Below are 23,640 nucleotides of genomic sequence, written 5' to 3' on the forward strand. Positions count from 1 at the left end.
GATTAATCGTTTGAAGCCTAGTTTGAACTCTTTCCACCGGGAATTACCGAAGGATAGAAACTATGTAATTTAGCGGACGGTGCTTATTCACCCTCAGCTGATGATGACCCAGTGTCGAACGCATTTGGATTTTGCTTTATTTTAATTATATCTTTTGCTTTGTGAACGGTTCATTTCTAAACCCTAGTGAAATTTATTCGTTAGAAGGCTTTAAAATAATGCTTTTTGTCTGAATTTTTTGTTTGTTTGCTCTCAAGGTCATATTCTAGAGTATCGGAAATTGTGTAATATCAGATGAATTGTTTTAAATCAAAAGGGAAATTTCCCTTTTTAGGGCGTTTCTGACCCATGACCATCACGCAACATTTTCTCAAGAACAATAGAAGTATTCGGTGGGAGCATAACTTCGGTCGCTTTACTTCGGTCGCTTTACTTACACTGTGAGAAAGTTTCGGCATGAATTTCGTGCTGTAGTTGCGCATCTCGTGTATAAATCATGACGATTATCAGCCTTACTGTGCGCCTCCGGACTCCTGAAAACTGAAATTGAATTTGAAGGTAGGTAGACAACAATTTTACCATCTAATAACTTACTTAACAAGACAAACCACCATAGAGGTGATTGTCTGTGATAAATGTTCGCTGCGCAAACGGCATCTTTCTTGACAGCACAAGAAATATCGCTACATGTTGTCGCTTTCTGATCGATGTCCCTTGTTCGTCACAAGTAACTGAGATATATTATGCGCTTTTTAAAACAATCACAACAGAAAAGAGAAAGCAAATATCTTAAACCACATACCGTGACAATCGCTTATCGCGGAAGTCAAAAACGTTTTCCAACCCTTTCGCATAGTAAAAGAAATATCTCTCTAAGACTAACCTACAAAAGAGGCAAAGGGTTGTATTGAAGACCATTCATTGAGTTTTAAGACTGGGGAAAGTATGTTTACTGCGGAACTTTTCAAAAGCTTTTAGCTGCGTCATCACTTTCGATTTCTTCTGATATAATTTCCACCACAGCTTGTGATATATTTTTGAAGACGCTAACGAGAAATGAAAATACAATGTCTTATATATTGAGAAGAAAATGCAAAGAATACGCCTTTATCTGCTGTTAATGAACAAGTTTTATCTCTGAATATAGGATGTTGAAGGTTATGTAAATTTTGTTTGGAAACAGTTTCCACTTCAATTCTTTCTGGCGTCATCCGTCGTAAACTGATCCCGTGGTCTGACTGGGTAAACAACACTAGAGGTCATAGTGAATTACTTGCAAAGTGTGAGTCGTTCGTTGACAACCGCTACTAGCTATGCTCCCACAAATTCGGATTTGTCGCGTCATAAATTCCTTAAGGATCCCAAACTCAAGAATTTTAGTTTCATGCTGTAATTCTTCAACAAATAGTCGCAGGTTTTTGTGTTTTAATGAGTAAATGGTCAGACAAATAATTTGTCTAAATTTCTTAATGTAAGTGTGGCGTTATGTAATGTGTCACGTTAGGTCAACAAAATCACATGATAGGCAAGAGGAAGAAAACCTCGAGCGGGATATGTTTTTTTGTACTGTACTTTTACAATGGACCGATATTGTATGATTGGAGGTGTTTACAGTCGGTTGGATATTTTACTGGTTCCAGCACAATAAAGGACAATTCGTTATTAAGCCTTATAATTTTTTCGTTTTTTTCTAAAACAGACATAGACTTTAGGGATGAAAAAGATCCAAAGACTTTAAGAATAACATCTAGTGTCAGAATGTGCTCTGAACGTTTCAAGGACGATGGTGTTAAATAGAATTTGTAAACAGCCGAAAGATAGTACCTGTTTTCATGGCCAACAAGACTGAATCCATTTTAAAAAGAAATAGTGTTTCGTTTCCGAAAAGATAACTGCAAACATAGTTGTCACAAGTCAGGAAAAGTCAAGGAAAATTTGATTACTTCAAATCCATGGCTTCAATTTCACTCTGAGTCAAGGAAAATTCATATCTTTTAAAGAAGTCAGGGAAAAGTGAAATTTCAAGTAATTTGACGTTGTTTATATTTCTTGGTCATCTTCATGATGAAAGTTGATGGCACTTTCCCTTTCGTGATGTGATGCTGATTATGTAAATTAATTGTTTAGAACAGTTGAAAGAATCCTGACTAGCTTATCTTTTTCCTTTGCCGTTTATGCCAGTCGAGGTCGGTATGTGAATGAAAACATACATTTTGTCTTTCCTCAAGATTCATTTTCTTCTTACCTTTAACTTCTCTGGTATATTTCACGAACATGAAAGATTCTGGATTGGTAAAATAAGCTGACCTTAGGTTTCCAAGAAAAACAATCCTTATTCCATGACATCTTTGATAGGGACAATTCATGCACACTGTATGTGACTTGCTGACTTGCACTAAAATACGGGTCGAAAGGATGGCTGTGAGGGAAGGTTGGAAGTCATTACTAGGACACAAGGAGTCGTTCATGATCATGAAACTATTAGTTTAGTATTGGCAACGAAAACTAAGTCAAACGGTGTTTTGGTAACCTATCACTGCTCTGTTTATTTCCATGTAGCTCCTCTAACATGTAACGAACCTTCTCCCTTTGTAAACATGTTTACCTCGTAAATTAGTTACAATTGTTTCAACTGGTTTCACCGAATGACCCAATGATCAAATTTGGTTACGATTCGACTGAATTTTACAGAAAAGATGTCTACATTAGACAGATTTCGCATCGCGTTTACGTGAAACGGCAAACGTCAGCTTGCCCTTTCACGTTCCAAGTAAAATAGCATAAACCTTGCTAGTTTAGCTTCGCGCGAGCCCACGTCATGGTGGATTTGAAGGCGCCCCTGTATCATACTTACAAGGGATAGTTTTGGTGCGCTTTTTCGAGCAATTAACTTTTACTCTGTGTGAGAAAAAGTGAAGAAAGTCTTACGTGCTCGGTAAACACGAAACAGGTTACTTCACGAAGAAACGATAAAGGGCAACCGGCATACCTGGAAAAATGGCGGGAAAATAAAGGTCACGTTGTCACTCTTGCCGTTCACTTTTCAGGTAAACGCGGTGCTAAATCTCTCTATTACCAATTCACGCGACGCAAAAAACCTTTCCAGTTTCCGACTAAACAAAGCCATTTCGCAATCTTTCCTTCGGTGCTTTCTTTTATGTTGACCTCTTTTTCAGGTGTAAAGGGCCAATAGATATCATGAATGTTGTTGCTGGAAATATCCAGGAGTCCATTAAATAAAAACTGCATTGTCTCATACTGTTTTAAATACACCTGTTTAGATGACAACCGTGCGATCGCATCGAGCCACCATGCTTGTTTTACATGTTGACATATTTCAAAGCGGGCACGATGTTCGCGTCCAGCTCTCGCGCGGTCAAAAATCTCTCGATAGCAAAAATGTTGACGCCTGAGGGACCGTTCATTATTTACCTCTGTGAGGGGGTGGGGGAGGGGGAGGGGGGGTTTTGAAGATTTTGGTTTTGCACAATAAAATTTACCAGAATCCCCCCACCCATAAGGCTATGTAATATTCTTAGCCCCAACCCCCCGCCCCCTCATTGACAGTTAGCTAGCATTCTTTTTTCTCTATTAATTACCCATCTATATTTTGTTGGTGATGATTGATTCCCTCTCCGCCTCCTTGAAAACTATGTGCTACCCCCAAAAATCAATAAATAAATACTGGACTTAAAAAACAAGAATCATGAACGATGAAACCCAAAGGTTTTATCATGGCAGTGTTCTTATATTTATATGGCTGGCCCCATCACAAGGTTATCGTATACTTGTATACTCATGAAGATGTTTCGTCTAATCGCTCATGGTTAACGTTTTTTTAGTTTACAACGTTTTTGCAATCGCTATATTAAATCGTATTCGACATGTTCCAGATAATTTACTGTGTCTCTTAAAACGTCTGTTTAGGTTGTCAAAGAAATTGTGGCCAAGGGCTGCTATATTAGGAATCAGAGCCGACCATGTCTCTACAGCCCTTTAGTGACAAGCAGCTCAATTATTTCAAGTTTGCCTCCATTGTGTTGGATGAGTTCGCAAGCGCTCTACGTCAGACATTCAAGTCCATGTGGGACAACACCTTTGGACATCGCCTCGGATATCAACTGTGGGATGACTCCACAGCAGTGAGGAACCTGTTTCTTGCCGAAGAGGGTGGCAAAACAAAAGTTCCCACGCACCTCTCCTATGAAGAATGGGACTGTACAGCCCTTTTTCAGACCACCATTTATGCGAAGTCCTTCGCTATGCCTGACAGTACAGGTCATAAGAGGACTCTCGCTGAATTGTACATGAAGCACTGTAGGATACCTCATGGAAAGTTTCATGCATCTGTGGTGAGTCCGAGTGGAAACCAGGCCGAAACGTTTGCACTCGCGATTGATCAGCTTCGATTATTAAGAAATTCACTTTGTCACTCAGAAAAGTCAGAAATTGATAAACCAACTTTTGACCAATACATGAAGCTGGCTAAAGAAGCATTCCAAGCTCTCGGTATCAAGACAAACCTAATTGATGCCATCGGTGGTTTGGCAGGGTCCGACTTTCCCACGAAAAAAGTTTGCAACCTAAATCAAGGTATCAATCAGGAACTTCGAGCGCGAATCAAATTTCTTGAAGGGGAGAGTTCAAGCATGGACGAATTAAAAGCGTTAGCGAATGCAATAAAGGAAAAAGTTGAAGTTGGAGCAAGTAAGGAAGACCTTGTTTTGATGAAGAAAAAGATAGATGAATTGCAAGAAAAAATTTCTAAAGACCAGAAAGGTATAAAATCAATATACTTACTTCATTCATTTTAAGAGTTTTTAACTAAGTTTGCTCCAGAAACGTTTCATTTTCTATCGTTCACTGCCGTAAGATATAGACAGAAATCACTTATAAATGGGTTTCAGATTCAGTTAAGTACATCAACTGTAAGAAAATTATCTAAAATGTGTCAAAAGATCGACCGTGGGATCCTTTAATTTGAAAACAATTTGGAAATCTTTTCGCACACGCAAAACCTCGACGCGCTGTTCTCGAGTAGCTTCCGCTCCGGTTCTGGCAAAAACCTTTATTCTTTTGACCTAAGAGTATTGCACACATCTCATTTGTTTAACTCCGATTGCTGAGAGATAGAAAAATTGGGGGTAAGGCTAACTTCATAAAGCTACAGGTAGACGGCCAGGTTGCTGAGCACTGTTATTTACCATTTGATAGATTCAAAAACATTGCTTTCGCCATCGTGTCTTCCTCCAATGGTTCCACACTTCACTGGCCGCCAGAGAGAGTGTGAAGATATCGTCAGTCGCGTAGCTTCCACATCTACCCGAATAGTTTCGGTATGGGGCTCGCCTGGTTTTGGAAAAACTTCTGTGGCAACTGTTGTGGGTCATAAACTCCTGGACAAAGAATTGTTTGTCTACTTCCTCTCCTTACGAGGACTTAACTCAAACACCGATCTAATATCAAACATGTTCAGCTTTTTCAGAAGTTCCTTTACGAAAGATGAAAGACCGCAGCGGCTGCCGATCGTTGAAGAACTGTTTCAAGTTCTCGCCGAGATTTCAGACGAGTTCGTGATGATTCTTGACAATGCTGATGACTTACTCGAAAGTGGAGCACCTAACGTGAAAGAAAGTTTCGTACAGTTTCTTCAAAACATTCTCAGTCGAACAAAGAAAGCAACTTTTGTTATTACCACGAGGGAATCTCTTGAATTCATGGATGTGCACTTTGAAGGCCACCAGGCAGTGAGACTAGGGCCATTAGATGAGTCCTTCTCTCAAGCGTTGGTGAGTAAGTTGCTTCCAAATGCTATTACCGCGTCTGTTTGTGAGGAAATTGCGAGAGTCTGCGGGCATGTACCTCTGGCCATTAAGCTGTTGTGTTCCTCCATTTCTGAAGATAACACTAAACCAAGTCAGTTTCTTGAGGACTGCAAGGAATCTATAGAAAAAAACATTGTCGAAGTGTTTGATAATCCAGACTATCCCAGCAATCTGAGATTAAAATTGTTACTTGAATCATCTTTTCTACGACTTTCTGCGCAGGAGAAAGAAGTGCTGGTGACTCTGAGTATTCTATCAGAAGATTTTAACCTCTCAGTTGCGGCAGCAGTCATGGGTGTTAAAACAAACTTCGAGGCTAAAAAGATCTTACATAGGCTTCGGAGGAAATCGTTTCTCGACTCTGGTTCCAAACCTGATTCACTTTCAATGCATAAATTGCTTCTGTCCTATGTTAGAGAAAGAGGAGATAATGAAATGAAAGAAACGGTGCTGAACGCAAAAGTGCGCTTTTCTGCATTTTACGTTTCTCTTTTTGAGAAGTTGAACGAACAGTTCTTGACAGGACAATCAATGGCAGCATTTAATAAATTCTATGAGGAGAAGCAAAACATTATTCAGAGTATAACAGAACGTTGTTCAGATCCTAGGACATGTGATACTGTTTTTGGTGTTTTGATAAAAGCAGAGATTTTTCTAGATTCCCTTTTCTGGTGCGAGGAAGAAGGCTTCGACAAAATTTACGAATCAGCAATCAATCTGGCGAAGAAGCTTGGAAAAGGCGTCTTTTATAAACAGTTATTAGTTTCCCTTGCTTTTAGTCAAATGTATTGGCGCACCGGAGGAAGAACGATGAAGCTGCTTTCCGAGGCCGAAGACGAGCAAGTGTCATGTTCGTCTTTCTCAGCAGAATGGGAAGGAAAACTCTTCTGTTATAGAGGCATCTGTCAGGTAGCTTCTGGAAAAACAGAAGACGGAGTTCGAAACTTAGAAGAAGCTCTTTCTTTGATGTCTAGCAACGCTGAACAGAGAATTCTTACGATAATTGCAATTCAAGTTCTCGCTATCTGTCATCGCTTTAAGAACCACTTTTCAGTTGCGTCACAGTTTTATAACAAGGCGTTGCAAGAATGCGCGGCAGCGGGAGACACAAGTCTTCTTATCATTCCTCCAATGAGAAGCAAAGACTTTAACGCTGTTGATCATGGACTTCTAAATCGAAAGCCAGATTTTCTTATCACTCAACCACTTAAACTAGAAATGATCTGTGTCGTTGGCGAAGCATCGAAGCATTTATTCGATGACCATACCAAGCAATCAGTGAGCGAGGCTGTGATTCAAATGGCGAAAGAAATACAAAACACGATCTCTCTGAGATCATTTAGCCTTTGGAACTTACAGCGCAACGTCTCTGCTACACTCAGGGATGTGGTGGTACAACCTAAAGAAGCAACAAGGTTATCCGCTGCAAGCATTAGTTTTCATGAGATGGCCATTAAGCAATGTAGAAAAAGGACATCAGAGGGCCACCTAAAACTCGATACGAATGTAGGATTACACATGCATCAAGAAGAGCTTCTGAAGAATTACTTGGAGCATGGACAGACTCTATTCACAATGCAACACCATTCTGAGGCCCTCAGTTTCTTTATTCGTGCACTCAAAATCCAAATTAAAATGTTTGGAGAAGAACACCCAGACACAGCGAGCACGTACGAATTACTCGGAATATCACAGTACGAATCAGGCGACTTTGCTTCAGCGCTTCAGTCTTACCAGCATGCACTTGCCATCCGAGTTAAACTGCTTGGAGAAGAACACCCAGACACAGCTAGGAGTTACCATGCACTCGGAGTATCCCAGCACGCATCGGGCGACTTTGCTTCAGCGCTTCAGTCTCACCAGCATGCACTTGCTATCCGAGTTAAATTGTTTGGAGACGAGCCCCCAGACACAGCAGAGAGTTTCTATGGACTCGGAGTATCCCAGCAGGCATCGGGCGACTTTGCTTCAGCGCTTCAGTCTCACCAGCATGCACTTGCCATCCTAGTTAAACTGTTTGGAGAAGAACACCCAGACACAGCGAGGAGTTACCATGCACTCGGAGTATCCCAGCACGCATCGGGCGACTTTGCTTCAGCGCTTCAGTCTCACCAGCATGCACTTGCCATCCTAGTTAAACTGTTTGGAGAAGAACACCCAAACACAGCGAGTAGTTACCATGAACTCGGAGTATCCCAGCACGCAGCGGGCGACTTTGCTTCAGCGATTCAGTCTCACCAGCATGCACTTGCCATCCTAGTTAAACTGTTTGAAGAAGAACACCCAAAAACAGCGAGGAGTTACCATGAACTCGGAGTATCACAGCACGCATCGGGCGACTTTGCTTCAGCGCTTCAGTCTGAACAGCATGCACTTGCCATCCGAGTTAAACTGTTTGGAGAAGAACACCCAGACACAGCGAGGAGTTACCATGGACTCGGAGTATCCCAGCACGCATCGGGCGACTTTGCTTCAGCGCTTCAGTCTCACCAGCATGCACTTGCCATCCGAGTTAAACTGTTTGGAGAAGAACACCCAGACACAGCGAGGAGTTACCATGGACTCGGAGTATCCCAGCACGCAGCGGGCGACTTTGCTTCAGCGCTTCAGTCTTACCAGCATGCACTTGCCATCCGAGTTAAATTGTTTGGAGAAGGGCACCCACAGACAGGAGAGAGTTACTATGGACTCGGAGTATCACAGCACGCATCGGGCGACTTTGCTTCAGCGCTTCAGTCTGAACGGCATGCACTTGCCATCCGAGTTAAACTGTTTAGAGAAGAACACGCGGACACAGCGAGGAGTTACCATGCACTCGGAGTATCACAGCACGCATCGGGCGACTTTGCTTCAGCGATTCAGTCTGACCAGCATGCACTTGTCATCCGAGTTAAACTGTTTGGAAAAGAACACCCAGACACAGCATAGAGTTACTATGGACTCGGAGTATCACAGCACGCATCGGGCGACTTTGCTTCAGCGCTTCAGTCTGAACAGCATGCACTTGCCATCCGAGTTAAACTGTTTGGAGAAGAACACGCAGACATTGCGATGAGTTAACATGGACTCGGAGTATCACAGCACGCATCGGGCGACTTTGCTTCAGCGCTTCAGTCTGACCAGCATGCACTTGCCATCCGAGTTAAACTGTTCGGAGAAGAACACGCAGACATAGCGATGAGTTACCATGGACTCGGAGTATCACAGCACGCATCGGGGGACTTTGCTTCAGCGCTTCAGTCTGACGAGCATGCACTTGCCATCCGAGTTAAACTGTTTGGAGAAGAACACGCAGACATAGCGATGAGTTACCATGGACTCGGAGTATCACAGCACGCATCGGGGGACTTTGCTTCAGCGCTTCAGTCTGACGAGCATGCACTTGCCATCCGAGTTAAACTGTTTGGAGAAGAACACCCAGACACAGCGAGGAGTTACCATGCACTCGGAGTATCACAGCGATTCAGTCTGACTAGCATGCACTTTCCATCCGAGTTATACTGTTTGGAGAAGAACACCCAGACACAGCGAGGAGTTACCAGTGTTGTTCGTATCTATAAAGAAAGAAATATCTGTGAGTACGTCACGATTAGATGGTAAAGGAACAACGCTTCATTTTGCTGTTAGAAACGAACAACGCCTTTGGAATCGTTATTCGAACAAATTTTAAATTCTGATCATACGACTGATTTCTTTGCAGTCGAAGTCTTTATGATATTGTTACAAACTAAGATGAGGTTTCCCAAGCTTATGAAACGTCCGTGAGTACGAAACGAGTACATAGCAAACGAAAAACGATTCATTTTGTTCTTAGAAACAAACAACGCTTTTAGAATATTCATAGTGTTGCCGGAAACAGAGCGCTATGGTGATAAAGATTTCGCAACCTTATGAATGAGTTGCCTTCAACCGGATCCTTGCGTTTGCGCAAATATCTCTGGGATCGCCACGTGGCAAACATTGCAGCCCGCTAGAAAGAAATGTATAGTGAGGGGCGCTTTCGATGTTCAAAAGTACGATTTTTGAGAGAAATCAACGCTTTTTCGCCACAGTTTTATCATAGATGGATTAAGATAAATTTAATACAAGGTAGGTGTAAGTTTTGGTTGGAATTACCACGAAATATGATTTGAAATGTATCGGTAAACTTCTCTCTATAGTAAAATCGTCATCGCGTAATGGTCTCGACGTATTTCTAAATTAGCCATAAATCGCTAGGAAACAACTCATTTAAGTCTTATCAGTTGTAGCTACGTATTTAGAGCCTGTCACGGTCTCCGTCCTTGTAGACACATTAAGTAAACAGCTTACGACGTCTGAAAGGATACCTCCTCAAGGACCTCCAGGCGGAGAGAAGTCGTTGTCAGGGTGATGGAAATGTAATGGAATAAGCGATGAAAAACATGAGGAAACTCCTGGGTCAAGTGAGTCAAGTTTGTTTGAGCAAAATCCAAACGTTTTTGAGTTGCCACTTTTCCCCTCGAGCTCCCTGGAGGATCTGTCGGGAAAGGCAAGATCACGGGAACTCCGACAGAAACTGTAGTTATATATTCAGTTGTGCAACGATCATCGCTCCTTAGGCGACCCGTTTGTACCTACTCATCCTGGCAGAAGAAAAGATTTAGGTTTGAGCCGATTATGAACTGTGGTTCGTTTTCATAGATAACAAGAAATAAGGAATGTAGGTGTCAAATCACTTTAATGTTTAATGCTCAAGCACACCACTCAGTTTCAATCTCTTTCTGCCTCGATGTAGCTGTTTCAGCGCTCATTTGTTTCACCAAGCCAAGAAAATAGCTGGAGGTACTCTTAACTCAATTAAACAAAACTGAAAAGGCTTCCATGAGTTATTTCTTGTCGATCCATACCTAATATTTCTAAAATTTGAGACCATCAAGGATGTCAATTTCACAATAAACCTTGCGCATGAAGAAAAGTCAATCGGTCGACTCTACTACATATTTCGTAGTTGTTCGAACAAAAACTTACGCTTCCCTTGTATTAACGAGACCCGAATCAATATCTGATAAAAAAAAAAAAAAAAAGGCTGCGGAAAAGCCACGATCTCTCTCCAAAATCGTTTTTCGAAACATCGAAACTACCTTTCGGCATACATTCCTATGTAGCAGGCTGCAATGGTTCCCAGAGATCTTTGCGAAAACGCAAGAATCCGGTTACTGGCAGACCGTGTGCGCACTCCGATTGCATTGCATTGTGGTAGCCCTATTTTCAATATAATTTGGATATATCAACAAAGTTGAAATGGTAAATTGGCCACCGTAATGATTACAAAAGCTGACGTTTCGCTCCGACGAAGGGCTAACGCTCGAAACGTCAGCTTTTGTAATCATTACGGTGGCCAATTTACCATTTCAACTTTGTTGATATATCCAAATTATTTCGTTACTCCCACCGACGCAGCCCCAAACAGTTTCTTTAGAAACTATCAGCCTCTATTTTCAATATGGCGGTAAACAGTCTGGGCAGTAAAGGCGGCAGAAATCGGCAGATTTTGACTGAACAGTCCGTAAACGTTAGGCCGTTTTTTTTTCCTTTCACCATAGCTAAATATAATTTTACATATTCTGAATTTGTACAAGTATTTTTCATATGTGTTTGTCGCGTATTCTATCGTTCTCAAGGACAAACGCAGGCACTATTTTTCAGCATGTAATTTGAGACCAGTTTTCGAGAAGGTCAAATTCGTTGTACGTCGTAGTTTGAACCCTTTCAAAGATTTTTAAGGCCACTTTGATCATTCTTCAACAGCTCTTACCAAACGCTTTCAAACGCGCTCCAACGGTACAAATGTTTTATGCATTTCAAGTGATAGTGTTTGGGACCCTTTTACGGAGCGAAAAGGCCCATTGTTGCGTTTAGGGACGTATAGAAGATATTGACCGGGGTCCATGGACCACCCCTATGGACCTGGTCCATGGACCACTCCTAATATTTGAAAAGGTGATCGCTTAAATTTGATGCATTTTGCGAAAACTAATTTGGCATCGGACTTTCAGACATGAATGTTAATTCAATTCAACCCCAAAATAAATTATTTCACGCCTTGTTTGTGCTACATTTAGTATCGTGATCATGAATTTTACAGAATAAAGGTCCAGTAAAATAGATTACATAATCTTAAACCCTGATTTTTGTGTTGTTATCAAAGTGTTGATAATAAATTTAAACTGGCAGAAAACATGACAAAGAATTCTCGCACACGCGGTTTCAATTACGCAGTTTTCGAACTTACGATACATACATACTTTATTTATTCCCGAAGCAAACTATATGTACAATTAAAAGCTAAAAACTAAAACAAAGGAAAGACGCTTCTAGAAAAGGAAGTTAAGAGGTTATCCTATATGAAAACTCCCTTAAAGCGCGCGAACGTTGTTTCAGATACACGGTAGAGTGGAAAGTTGAAATTATTATTTAAACTTACCCAGCTTCTTCCATAACTCGTCTTTGATTGCCATACATTTCTAGAAAGAAAAAGTAATTTAAAGCAAAATATACCGGCTAAAACAGATAGGAATGTATTTGCAAAGGAACATCCAAAATTGTAAAATAGCGACACTTTCCCTTCTCACCTTCCTCCAGCTCCATGTTTCCCACGTGTACGTCAAAACTCAGTTCCAGTGGGGTGGTCCATAGGGGTGGTCCATGGACCCCGGTCCATATTTTGTATTTGCGTTTAGTGTGTTGCGTTACTTAGCGTTACTACTGTAAGGACATTTATTATTATTACTGCCACGGGCGACTAATAATTCTAACGAGCACGATTTTAACACGGCGAAACGACACGACACGAAACAACACGGTTAAAACTGCAAATTAAACAGCAAACGAAAACCTATTATCATATAAACTACACTAAATACCCAAGGAAAGCTACAAAGAAAACGACGAGGAAAACTACACAACACAAACTTACATTTGTTGCGATGTTATGAATCCTGCCTATAGGGGCGAACAAGCTGCACGAAGCGAAAGAACGAATATGCAAACTACACTTGACAAAACTGCACTGGAAAAAACTGCACAAACTACGATGAACAATACGGTTTAAATACATGCTACGTAACGTAATGACATAAAGAAAGCGCACGCAAAAACTTTACTACAGTTAACACTACGGCGCAAGAAACAATAGACAAAAATTAATGCGTAGCGATCTACATATATATTTACTCAATCGTGTTGTAAATCTACTTTCCTAAATGAAGGAAAATTAACTAATCGCGAGTGTTGTGTGTTAAATCTTCTATCTTGATCATTGAATGAAGGACAGTTCAATCAGAGCAATAAAAAGAGTAATTTTATTCCTGAAAGCCTCTACCTTGCGTGAGGCGACACGCTGGAAAGCCGGAAACCCCAAAAATCAGTCGACCGTTGGAAAGTTGTTGATAGACATGTGCTTCTCCTACCATTCGCTAGCGCTTAAATTTTCTACCCTCAAAGTTTAGCTCTTGTTAGCATATCTCTTGACGACTTTCCTTTGTGATGTGATAATAAGGGTCAGTTTTGAGGCGTCATTTCTCCATCTTTACGTTCTTGAGGTTTGGCAAAGCCGGGTGAGATTATGTTACTAAATGCAATATTTTTTTTCTGTGCGCGCGTTATTTTCTTTGTTTTAAAGTATATTTCTCTCCTGCAGAAATAACTCCAGAGATACGTTTCTCAAAACCTTCACCTATGTTTCCTCTACTCTCGAAGGGTATTTTGAACTCTGCACGTTTTCACTAAACGTAGAGCGAGACAAATTCGTTTTTAGGAGGCGTGGGGCTAATATTTTGAATCCCGTACTTGCGCTTAGTGGAAAAAATACGAAGTCTCTGTCTCTTTAAAAGTCGTCGTCTGTAAAAATCGAGCAGAGGTGTTGAAAACAAGAAAATTGAATTTTTTCAAACTCTGCCAGCAAATAGGTATAAATGGCCTTATTTATGGAAAAAATATCAAAAATGATGAAAAATAATCATTTGGGAGAACGGTGGCATTTTGTGTTTTGGGGAATCATAACCTCGTTTTCCCGGTGGAGTACTGCACCCCAAGATAACAGCCGAAAAAAAATTATTTCGCCAGCAATTCGGAAAACACATAACAATTCTAAAACAAGGAATGTTTTCAAAGGTTCTGTAGTATTTTTTCCAACATTTTTTTACGAATTTACTAATTCAGGTAAAATTTCACCCATCAAAACATAGCTCAACTTTGGCGATTAAAATCGGCCATTGTGACATGGATCCATAAATTGAGACAATAACTGTTGTCAAGAAAAAGGTTTCTTCTCTCAAAAATTGCAAAAAACTTTTTGGGCTATTAAACTACGCGTTTTTAGAGCAAATTATGTAAGCGTATTTGAGCTTCAGAAGCGTATTACGTGACTAAAGTGACTTGCACGTCACGTCAAGAAAAACATTATCAAAACACTCGACTTCCCCCTTATATCATACGAGGGTTCGAGCCCCGGCCGGACCAATACTCATGGTCTGAAAACAATTGACGATAATTTGCTACCTTTCTATAATCATATCAAGAAATGGATAGTATATTCTAGTCTTCTCGGATAAGGACGAATAAACAGTAGGCCCCGTCTCCTGCAGGGTTAGGGGTAGGAGACGTTAATTTCCCACGCACAAGATTACTGTGTGGTGAATGTCCTCCCCTGGGGTGGGATGGGTGAGAAGGTGAAATCGTTACATGGGCTGAAGCGGCAGCCAGAGGCGCCTGATAAAATGCTGACGTCCGATCTCAACCTCAACAACGTCATGTAATACAACCTGTAATTCAGTATTCTCTGCAAAAAGTTGAATTAACAACATTGACATTATTAACATATTAAATATACATATAATTCTCTCCTGAAGCCAAAAAGTCATGGCAATCTGGGCAATTTTCTAGTATATGCAAATTTCTGGTTTATGTTGTTACAAGGGCCATATATAGTCACAACTAATACCAACCCGACAATAACAAAACTTTGTTAACATCAAAAGGATGTCAAGTTGTTGACATCTGTTTAGGGGAGTCCCCTAAACAGATGTCAACAACTACCCGCCCCATACAAACGACTCATTCACGACATAAACATCACAAACGACCGAAAAAGAACGACCTAACTTTACCGACAGATCGAAACAGACCAATCACGACCGACTTACGTCACTTGAGTCTTACAGCCAATAACACCACGGCAAAACCAACCGATCATTTCACACGAACTGGAATAAGAACATTCTACTGACAACAATCATTCACTTGACTCTGATGATGACTTCCGCACAGGTTGTCGAAACGTCAGTCACTACCACCGACAACAGTCCTTCTCAGGACTACACTCACCCGGACGATCAGACTACACCTTCACATGTTACCCCCGGGTTCAAACCATTTACTGCATTGTTTATCTTTGTTGAGAAGAACTTTATAGCCAATCAACTTACGTTTTGATCAAGGTGTGTTCATGAGATAAGAAAACCAGTGTGAGTAGTTTTTTGGTCGGTCAGAGATCATGCGTAATATTGTTCTGTCTGCTTTTTGAAAATAAATTCTGAAAGAGAACAGTGACGGTGTGTGCCCCTCACTAATTCCCCACAAGATTAATGATTTCCCATATCCAGTGGGAAGTCTTGCATACACGTCTTTTCCTTCAAAAAGGGCTTGAAGACATTTTTCTTGCTCGGTATAGAGTGAAGCAATTTTAAAAACGTCGCAAACACTCTCAAGTTGCTCGATGAAAAGTAGTCACATATTGACCACCATTTTGAAAATCGGAATGAGTTGAGACGAACCACGAAAATTTTGGTCAGCGGAAACCAGTTTTTTTTTTAATTTATGCAAAGTTATTCCTAAACACGATTAGCAACGATAAATCACAGCCGCCCGCTTAGAGTAGCAAAGCAACATCTGGTCAAACAGCAAATTTTTTATAGTCTCCTCCCACTTTACACTCTGTTGGCGTTGACTCATCCCCTCCGTTCCCACCTGAAAATCATGAGATCCCACTAAGATCCTTCGACCCCTCCCTAGGCGATAAATGATCCTTAACTCTTTAACTCCCAAAAGTGATTAACATGTAACTTCTCCTTTAAATGTCCCAACATTATCCAGCAAACAGGTGATGAGAATACTCAAACTCATCAGGCAGAAGTTATTGATCGAACACTAAAATTTTCGTAACCAATTTACAAGGAAAACGTAGAGCAAGAGGGGAAAATGAACAATCCGATCTTGAGAATTAAAGAGTTCAAACATTAAGTTTGTTGATTGGTTATATGGAAATACGTGTGATGCACGATCCTCGCAGTAGACAGCGCTATTTATGCAATAGCGAAAATCAGACCTGAAAAAAATCAGGCCTGTACGGGATTCGAACCACTGACCTCTGCGATACTAATGCAGCACTCTACCAATTGAGCTAACAAGCCAACTGGGAGCAGGCCGTTAAGTTGATTCGTAAAAAACCCGTGATGATAAATCAGATACAATGAATAGCGCTCTCTACTACGAGGATCGTGCATCATACGTATCTAGAACCGCAGTTCAAAATATATGAACTTTCATATATTCATTGCATCTGGTTTTATGGTAATGTTCGTTCAGATTACAGTCAAACCTGTTCTAGGCGGTTACATATCAAACTTATCCCATATAAAGCTGAACATTTGCCTAAATTGGTCCCAAGCCCCCATATTACTCACCTGACATGCGCAATTAATTAAATATGCATAGAGCGCCAATTTTCATAAATGGCGGTCAACAGAGCAAAGCGGGAGTGTAAGACTCCGAAGAGATTTATTGACGAACTCGCCGAAGTTAAGCCTAAGAAATGCAAGAAAATACAAATTACGGATAAGAATATTTATCCAGTTGAGATAACACAGGTCGACAAAGCGAGAAATATGGTTAAAATTCATTTTAAAGGTACAGTGAGAAATTTGACGAATGGAGGCCATGCGATGGAAATAATTTGCCCGTAATGCGATTGGAACCGATGTCACAACCGAACGATGATTCCTTTAGCGATCGCTTGCAAGCTTTTTGTGAACGTGTGTACAGGGAGATCAAGCGAAAGTTGTACTCAGGGCGCAGAGAGGACCCCGAAGTTCGTATTGAAATTCAAGTCGATGACGACGTTTTTAATGAAAGTCTGGGAAGGATAACGTCCAAAAGATATCAGGGGAATAAACTCTTATATGAAGTTCTTTCTAATGAAACTCTTGATTGTTATTTCGGCACAAGGTGGAATGAGCGGATCATGAATGAAAACGGTGATTTTGCCCATTTTGAACCAGGAACTTTGCGATTTTGGCTGACAAAAAGAAACCCTATAGTGGAATTTAAATTAATTGGCGATAAATACGTGAGATCTGAAATAGAAGACGGGCATCAAGTCGTTTTTACATTTGTCCGTGAAGATGGCAACAGATGTGGATACAAAAATATAGTCCATCATTAATATATTTCATTTAGCACGTGTTCATTTATTTTTCTGTATCTGAATGGTTGATTTCAACATAGTTCGTAGAGGGGACTGGTTAGGAAACGCGGCAAACTTCAAAGGGCTGGCCTATTGTCTGTCCTCTGAGCTTCGCTTGAACGTCACGTGACCAATGACCCTGCACAGAACCAAAACAACATGGAGGACATGAACGACTTATTTTTCTTTGGCGACGATTTTGATGCCATATTGGAAACTTTGGAAAACGAGGAAGAATTACAAGAGCACTTTGTCGAAGCAGCTGACTCTGTACGTCTTTCAGAAGCCTTTAAAACGTTATTTTCGCCCGAAAACTTTGTAGTTGTTGATGCCCTTAGCAATGGCATCGGTCGTAGTACAACAACATATTTTTTTTTACTGAAAGTCTTTCGATTTTTCGGTTCAATATGAAGAGGGAATTGTTTGCGAGTTGTGCCAAAAGAAATGTAAGACTAAGGCTGGATTAAAAAGACAAGACAATAAAGCATAAGGAGGAACAAGCGTGGTGAAATCAACCGACTCAAGAAGCCAAATTCACTGCTGAAGACTTCGAAGCGTTATCAATGAAAGCACGAGATAAAAAAATTGAAAGAAAATCTACCCTCAAAGCGTAAAAGAAGAGCTACGAAGATATACGATTGCCTGGGATGAAGAAAATATGAACTTCTCAGAAGAAGAATCCATGTATATGCGTTTGGTTAAAACTGAAAATGCAGAACAATTTTACTCGAAGTACTATTCAAGAATAGGCCTCAATTCAACAAAGATTTTTGTGGGGTTGTCAAGTAATGCGGCAACATTGCTTAGTACCAAAGCGGCTGATTGTTTGATAGCTCACAGCAAACAGGAAGATGAATCACCAAATCCCAATATCCCTACTAAACTGTGTAATAGAGAAATGGCAGGGTTACAATATATTGGAGGATATGTACTGCACAAGCTTTATAGCAAGGTGAACAATGTATATAATCCCACAGCACATACTGAACAAACAGCTTCAATACTGAAAGCTGGCAAAGCAGAAGATTTGCATGTTGCAGGCAGTCAAAAACTAATTTCATCTTTAAACCGAGGTGGACTTTGGGTTATTTCTAAACAAGCTCAAACAATTTTTAAGAGAATAGAACATAATTTTAGGATTCTGACCACAGAAAGTCTCCAGCTGAAGATTGACAATGTTAAGATAGAATCCAAATAAGCTTGTGATGTTCAATTGGTCTAAGCATATAACACCATGTTGTTGGACTCAGACACAGTGGTAGATAACAGCATTGCAAAAGATGTTTTAGACAGCATTATTCATTTATATGTTACTGTACGGTGTTTTTTACTGGCCAAAGATGTTATACAGAAACACAAAATTCAATGTAAACAAATGAAGACAGAAACACTACGAAAGGAAATTTGTAGAGCCAGCAAAGAACAAGAAAGGCAGATATAGTTAGAATTAAGAGCCTGCCACAATTTGTCAATAAGTAATTTATTACAAAAGTTTAATTTGGTAGCTACAACCTGCAACATATTAAATATTACTCATTATAGATTATTTTATAGACAAAATGAGTATAAAGGCTATATGGTTAAACTATCTAACATAGAGTAACTTATTTATTTTCAGCCAGTCTTCTCGGCAATTCTTGTATTCTGAGTTTCGCGGCGTACCCTGGCTCCAGAGGTTTCTCTTTTTTTTCTCCTTTTTCTCCCTGTTTACAATCCTTTCGAGCTGCGAAGCAGCGAGATTTGCCGAGCTGCGTCCAATCTCGCTGCTTCGCAGCCCGAAAGGATTGTAAACAGGGAGAAAAAGAGAAACCTCTGGAGCCAGGGTATTCGCGGCGCCGGTAGCTTCCAGATTCCAATTCCTTTACTTCTCCTACACGTTCCACAGCCAAATACTGAATAATTTTCACCTGGCATTATGTCCACTGACTTGATTAATGTTTTTAGCTATACTTTGAAGGTAAGATGTCGCTCGATCACGGAGAAAATCCAAAAACTTAAACGCTACGTGACTGTCGAAACAAGCCCGCGGCGCCATTTTGGATTTATGTGTGCAGGGTCATTGTCACGTGACCTCGATAAAATCGAACAATAACCTATCCGACTGAAGTTTGCCGCGTTTCCTAACCAGTCTCCTCTACTAACTATGATTTCAAATAATTATTTTACTTGCCAGTGAATTATTTACGTAAAATGTAAACATGTGGGTATAAATGACCCATATATTTCAGTCTGTGATTCTGTTGTAATCAATACAGTAATATTTGTGAAAAAGACTACTTGAATACTGCATACAAGAAACATTTCACAGGCATAGCAAAATTATTCTTCACAACTTCTACTAACAGTTAAAGGGTAATACACTCCTTTAGCACATTAATATATCATATGATTACTGATTGATTAAATCACATCTTGGCTTCCATTTATCACCTATTTTAACAAGATGTGCACAGAAAGTAGGAGCATCACATTTGTTGCATTTTGCAGTACATGTTTTGATGGTATGGCCAGAAGTTGAACAGTGTCCACAGTTGTAGCTTTCCTTCACTCTTTCCAAACCAGCAGCTTCCACAAGCTGTATTCTGTGTTTTTTCAAGAAAAGTTGCTTTAGTGCAGAAACCCCCCTATGGTTTGATGATCTAAAGTAGTCCTTCGATACAGTGTCATTATACTTCTCCATACCTTGCTGAGTGTAATATGCTAAATTTTGGTAAAGCTTAAAGTGTATATGACACGAAATTTTTTTTTTCGTTGATAGCTAGTTCCATGTGTATAATAAACGGTTTGAGATTTTAAAATGAATGAAACAAATTTTTTGGTCGATTTTTAGCCCCCGAAACATGCCAAATTTATGTGTAAAATTGTTCCCGGAGACTGGGGCGAGAATTGGACTCGTGACGTCAGGTTGTTTGATCCTTTGATTGGCAAGGTCAACAAATATCAGTGTTGTAAATTTTATATGTAAAATTTGTTTACATATAAATATCAAATTTATATGTAAACAAAAGAATTTTAATCCAGCAGCCATTTATGAAAGTGGTCTAATGAGAGTCAAACAACCTGACGTCACAGGTTAAGTTCACGTGACCTTTTGGCCGCGCGTTCGAGGGGACAAATTTTAAGCCAACTTAGCACGTAGTTTAACGAAAACTAGGTGTTTATAGTTATTTTCAACGATTTTTAACTCTCAAACCGTTTGTTACATATATCGAACTAGCAGAAAAGAAAAAAAAATTTCATGTCATATACACTTTAAAAATTCAGGCACATGAGCATACAAAGAATGCATATAAGGTGTCACATCTTTTGCTTGGTAAAGGTCAAGAAATTTTTGAAACCATTTTTTTATCTTTTCTTCAAGGATAGAGATAGCATCATCAGTAGTATAATCTAGTTTGAGGTCACCAATAATATCTATGAAATTACCCAATAGGGCTTGCAGCTTATCTGCAACATGACCTTCTGATAGTAGTGCCTGAAAATTTATGTGTTGAAAGAGCAAGAGTTTTTCAGGTCCAGTAAGATCTCTGTACTCCAACCTCTTGGTATCCTTATTAATTTTCTATTCAAAATTCATTCCTAGCTCTTTTACAAATTTTCATACCCAGCCATGTGTTTATACTTATTTCGACAAAAACCATTTGAAAAAGTATATACCGTGTCAATCGCATCTTTTCTGCAAAGTTCCCTGATAAGAAGTTCAATTAAATTATCAGATATTCTCAAAAACAAATGTAGTGTATCAATTATTACATGGTCAATAGGAATAAAATTAAATAATGGATTGGTTTTACAATTATATTGTTTAGATTTTGCATGCTTACCTATTTTTTGTGAATCTCTTGCCCCAAGAGATTTGTCAGTTAAAGACCACTTTTTATTGATGTCAAACCTTTCATGTCTTGGGCACTTACACCAAATACAGGCAAAATTTTGATTTGCAGCTCCTAGACCACAGACACAGGCTAGAAACTTCCAGTCTCCCCCTAAAAAATACTCAATGCTATACTTACGATTATTTACAGTTATTTCTTTTAAATTGGACATTTCATTGTTTAGATCAGCAAGGCTTTCTTTAAGATTGTCATAGTTCTCTGTTGTGTTAATTATTGCTAGAACATAGCTCCTTTTTTCATTCATTGCTGCATCCTTTTCATTCAAAATTGTGTATGTTACATTTTCAAGTTTAAGCCTCTTCCCAATGTTGGTACCATCACCACTGATCTTTACTTCAATAGTAGTAGCCTCGTCCAATACTCCATTTTTCTGCAGCCTTTGTATCTGTTCTTCAAGACTGTCCCTGAGAGAAATCTGTATTCCCTCTGCCTCCCCTAGTGTTTTTTTTAGATTCCAATTGGAATTTAGCTTATCTAGATGTTTACATACCTTATATTTTGTGGGCATGTCTTTACACTTTATGGCCAACTCATGCCAAGCTTCATTAGTGATATTAAATTTGTCTTTTAAGTAGACCCACATATTAATATCATCAATATCATTGTCAGTCAGTTCTTTTGGCTCAGTTTCTAGTAGTTGAAATTCTCCCTCTTCTACCAAGGAAATAGTTTCATCTTGCTGGGTGTCATTATTGAATATCTCCACCTTGGTGGCAACAAAGTCATACAGGCCTAAAAATGATAGTGCTGACTGGCAGTCTTCTTTGAATGTTCGCCTTATCCTTGCCTAGTGTTATTTGGTGCAATCGGCGAACTTTTTATTCTTGTTTGGAGCTCTTTGTCCCTTTTTTGCATTCTTGCTGCTTTCTTCGCTAATCTCTTGAATTTTTCTTTGTACTGTTCTTTTCTGTTTTCCGAGTCCCTAATGACATTTTCGAGTTTCTGCTCAATTTTTAATCTTTTTGCCTGCTCTACGGCTAGATCCAGTTCAGCTTTCCTTTTCTGCCCACGGAGCTGTTGGTTTTCCTCAATCAGTTTTTTTCAAGCTCATGAAAGAAAATTTTGAAGGAGTAGTTTTTCGCCTTCCATGAGTCAATCAGCTTCTTTACACTCTTCCCCCCACTTTTGGAAGCTTTCTTGAACGCTGAGTGGAGGAGAGAAATCTTTTTCCTGAAGACGTTGAGAATTCTGGAATTTATCACAACCCCGCTGATCTCAGATTCCCTTAAGATTTTTTACACGATTCCTGCAATCAGAGAATCGGCACTTTCGTCCTTCGGCTCTTGGTCAGGCTTCTTCGACAGGGAATATATGAGATAGCTGTTAAAAAAAAAAAAATCAATTCGATGAAAAAAAAATTAAAAAAAAGAAGAAAAGAAACGGGTTTAAAAACACTTCGATTAACGCAATTTTACTTACTTGTTTATTTCGTAATTAAAACCAAGGTAATTTTTCCCCTTTCGGACCACTTGATTCTTCACCAAAATCGTTTTGTGCATCTACGGCCACCGAGAGAAGAGCCAGCGTGGACAAAATCACCAGTGCGTAAACTTCGAGTCCCATTTCCCGAACCCAAACAATATCCAAACCTCATGTATTATACATCAAATTGCGCCAAATTTATTCTTCTTTTCATATTTCGCGGTAATGACCAGTTCTGTGCATGCGCTTTAGAGTTCTAGCCCCAGACTCTATGGCCAGTGCTTGCATCTGGCATAAACCCCTCTTCGAAATGTCTGAATTGCTAACCAAAAGTTTAAAAAACCCGAACGAAATGTTGTCATGATTACCTTCAAATACAGTGTTATAGAAAGCTTATATACGATAGTTTTATAAAGTGAAGGTAAGAAAGATAGCGATTCAAACGGAATACGCGAAAACGAAGAAAATGCTCGAAAATTAGTGTGGTTTTGACTGACCCCGGACTGCGTGACATGTCACGAAAGTCTGTAGAGGCAGATTTATTTTTATTTTTATTTTTTTTATTTGATTTATTTGTTTAAGCAGGTTGAATTTATTGGCAACTATTAAGCTGATGTGGACCTGCTGTTTTCCCACCCAACCCACCCCAGGGGAGGACATCCAGCACACAGTAATCTCGTGCGTGGGAAATTAACGTCTCTTACCCATTACCCTTAAGAGACGGGACCTCCGGCTTTACGTCTTATCCGAGAGACGAAGCAAAGTGGGTAAAGCATCTTGCTTAAGGATACAGCGACATGTCCCTGGTAGGACTTGAACCCGGGCCCTTCGACCCAGAGTCCAGCGCACTTATGAGCGCTTTATACTCGCCTGTGAAGCAAGCCCTGGGGGAAAGGAGGGGGATTGGGGCGAGCGGAATGTGCGGAGGGGAGAAGGGTTTGCAACAGACCCCCACTAACCAATGAAACGCCCGCTATCTTCATATTCATATCGTCTTGCTATGTCAATCGGCGCC

The 23,640-nt window shown here is 40.0% G+C and overlaps 1 protein-coding gene and 1 pseudogene across 2 annotated transcripts; one reads left to right on the forward strand and one right to left on the reverse strand.

Annotated features, from left to right (window-relative positions):
• The first annotated feature begins 407 nt into the window (after positions 1 to 407).
• On the forward strand, positions 408 to 11,903 carry LOC111346526 (uncharacterized). The gene is made up of 3 exons (XM_022953810.2): positions 408 to 558; positions 3,928 to 4,779; positions 5,215 to 11,903. Exons 2-3 carry the CDS (start codon positions 3,981 to 3,983, stop codon positions 8,751 to 8,753), a joined length of 4,338 nt encoding a protein of 1,445 aa, XP_022809545.2. The 5' UTR covers positions 408 to 558; positions 3,928 to 3,980; the 3' UTR covers positions 8,754 to 11,903.
• A 7,590-nt stretch (positions 11,904 to 19,493) lies between these two features.
• Positions 19,494 to 23,053, reverse strand: LOC148730807 (uncharacterized; annotated as a pseudogene). Its single transcript, XR_016001802.1, has 4 exons — positions 22,623 to 23,053; positions 20,559 to 22,523; position 20,493; positions 19,494 to 20,023 (listed from the first exon to the last, which is right to left on the reverse strand). The product of XR_016001802.1 is annotated as an uncharacterized LOC148730807 (transcript).
• Positions 23,054 to 23,640: the final 587 nt, after the last annotated feature.

Source organism: Stylophora pistillata, chromosome 5 (genome assembly GCF_964205215.1).
Source record: "Stylophora pistillata chromosome 5, jaStyPist1.2, whole genome shotgun sequence".
Classification (NCBI taxonomy): domain Eukaryota; kingdom Metazoa; phylum Cnidaria; class Anthozoa; order Scleractinia; family Pocilloporidae; genus Stylophora; species Stylophora pistillata.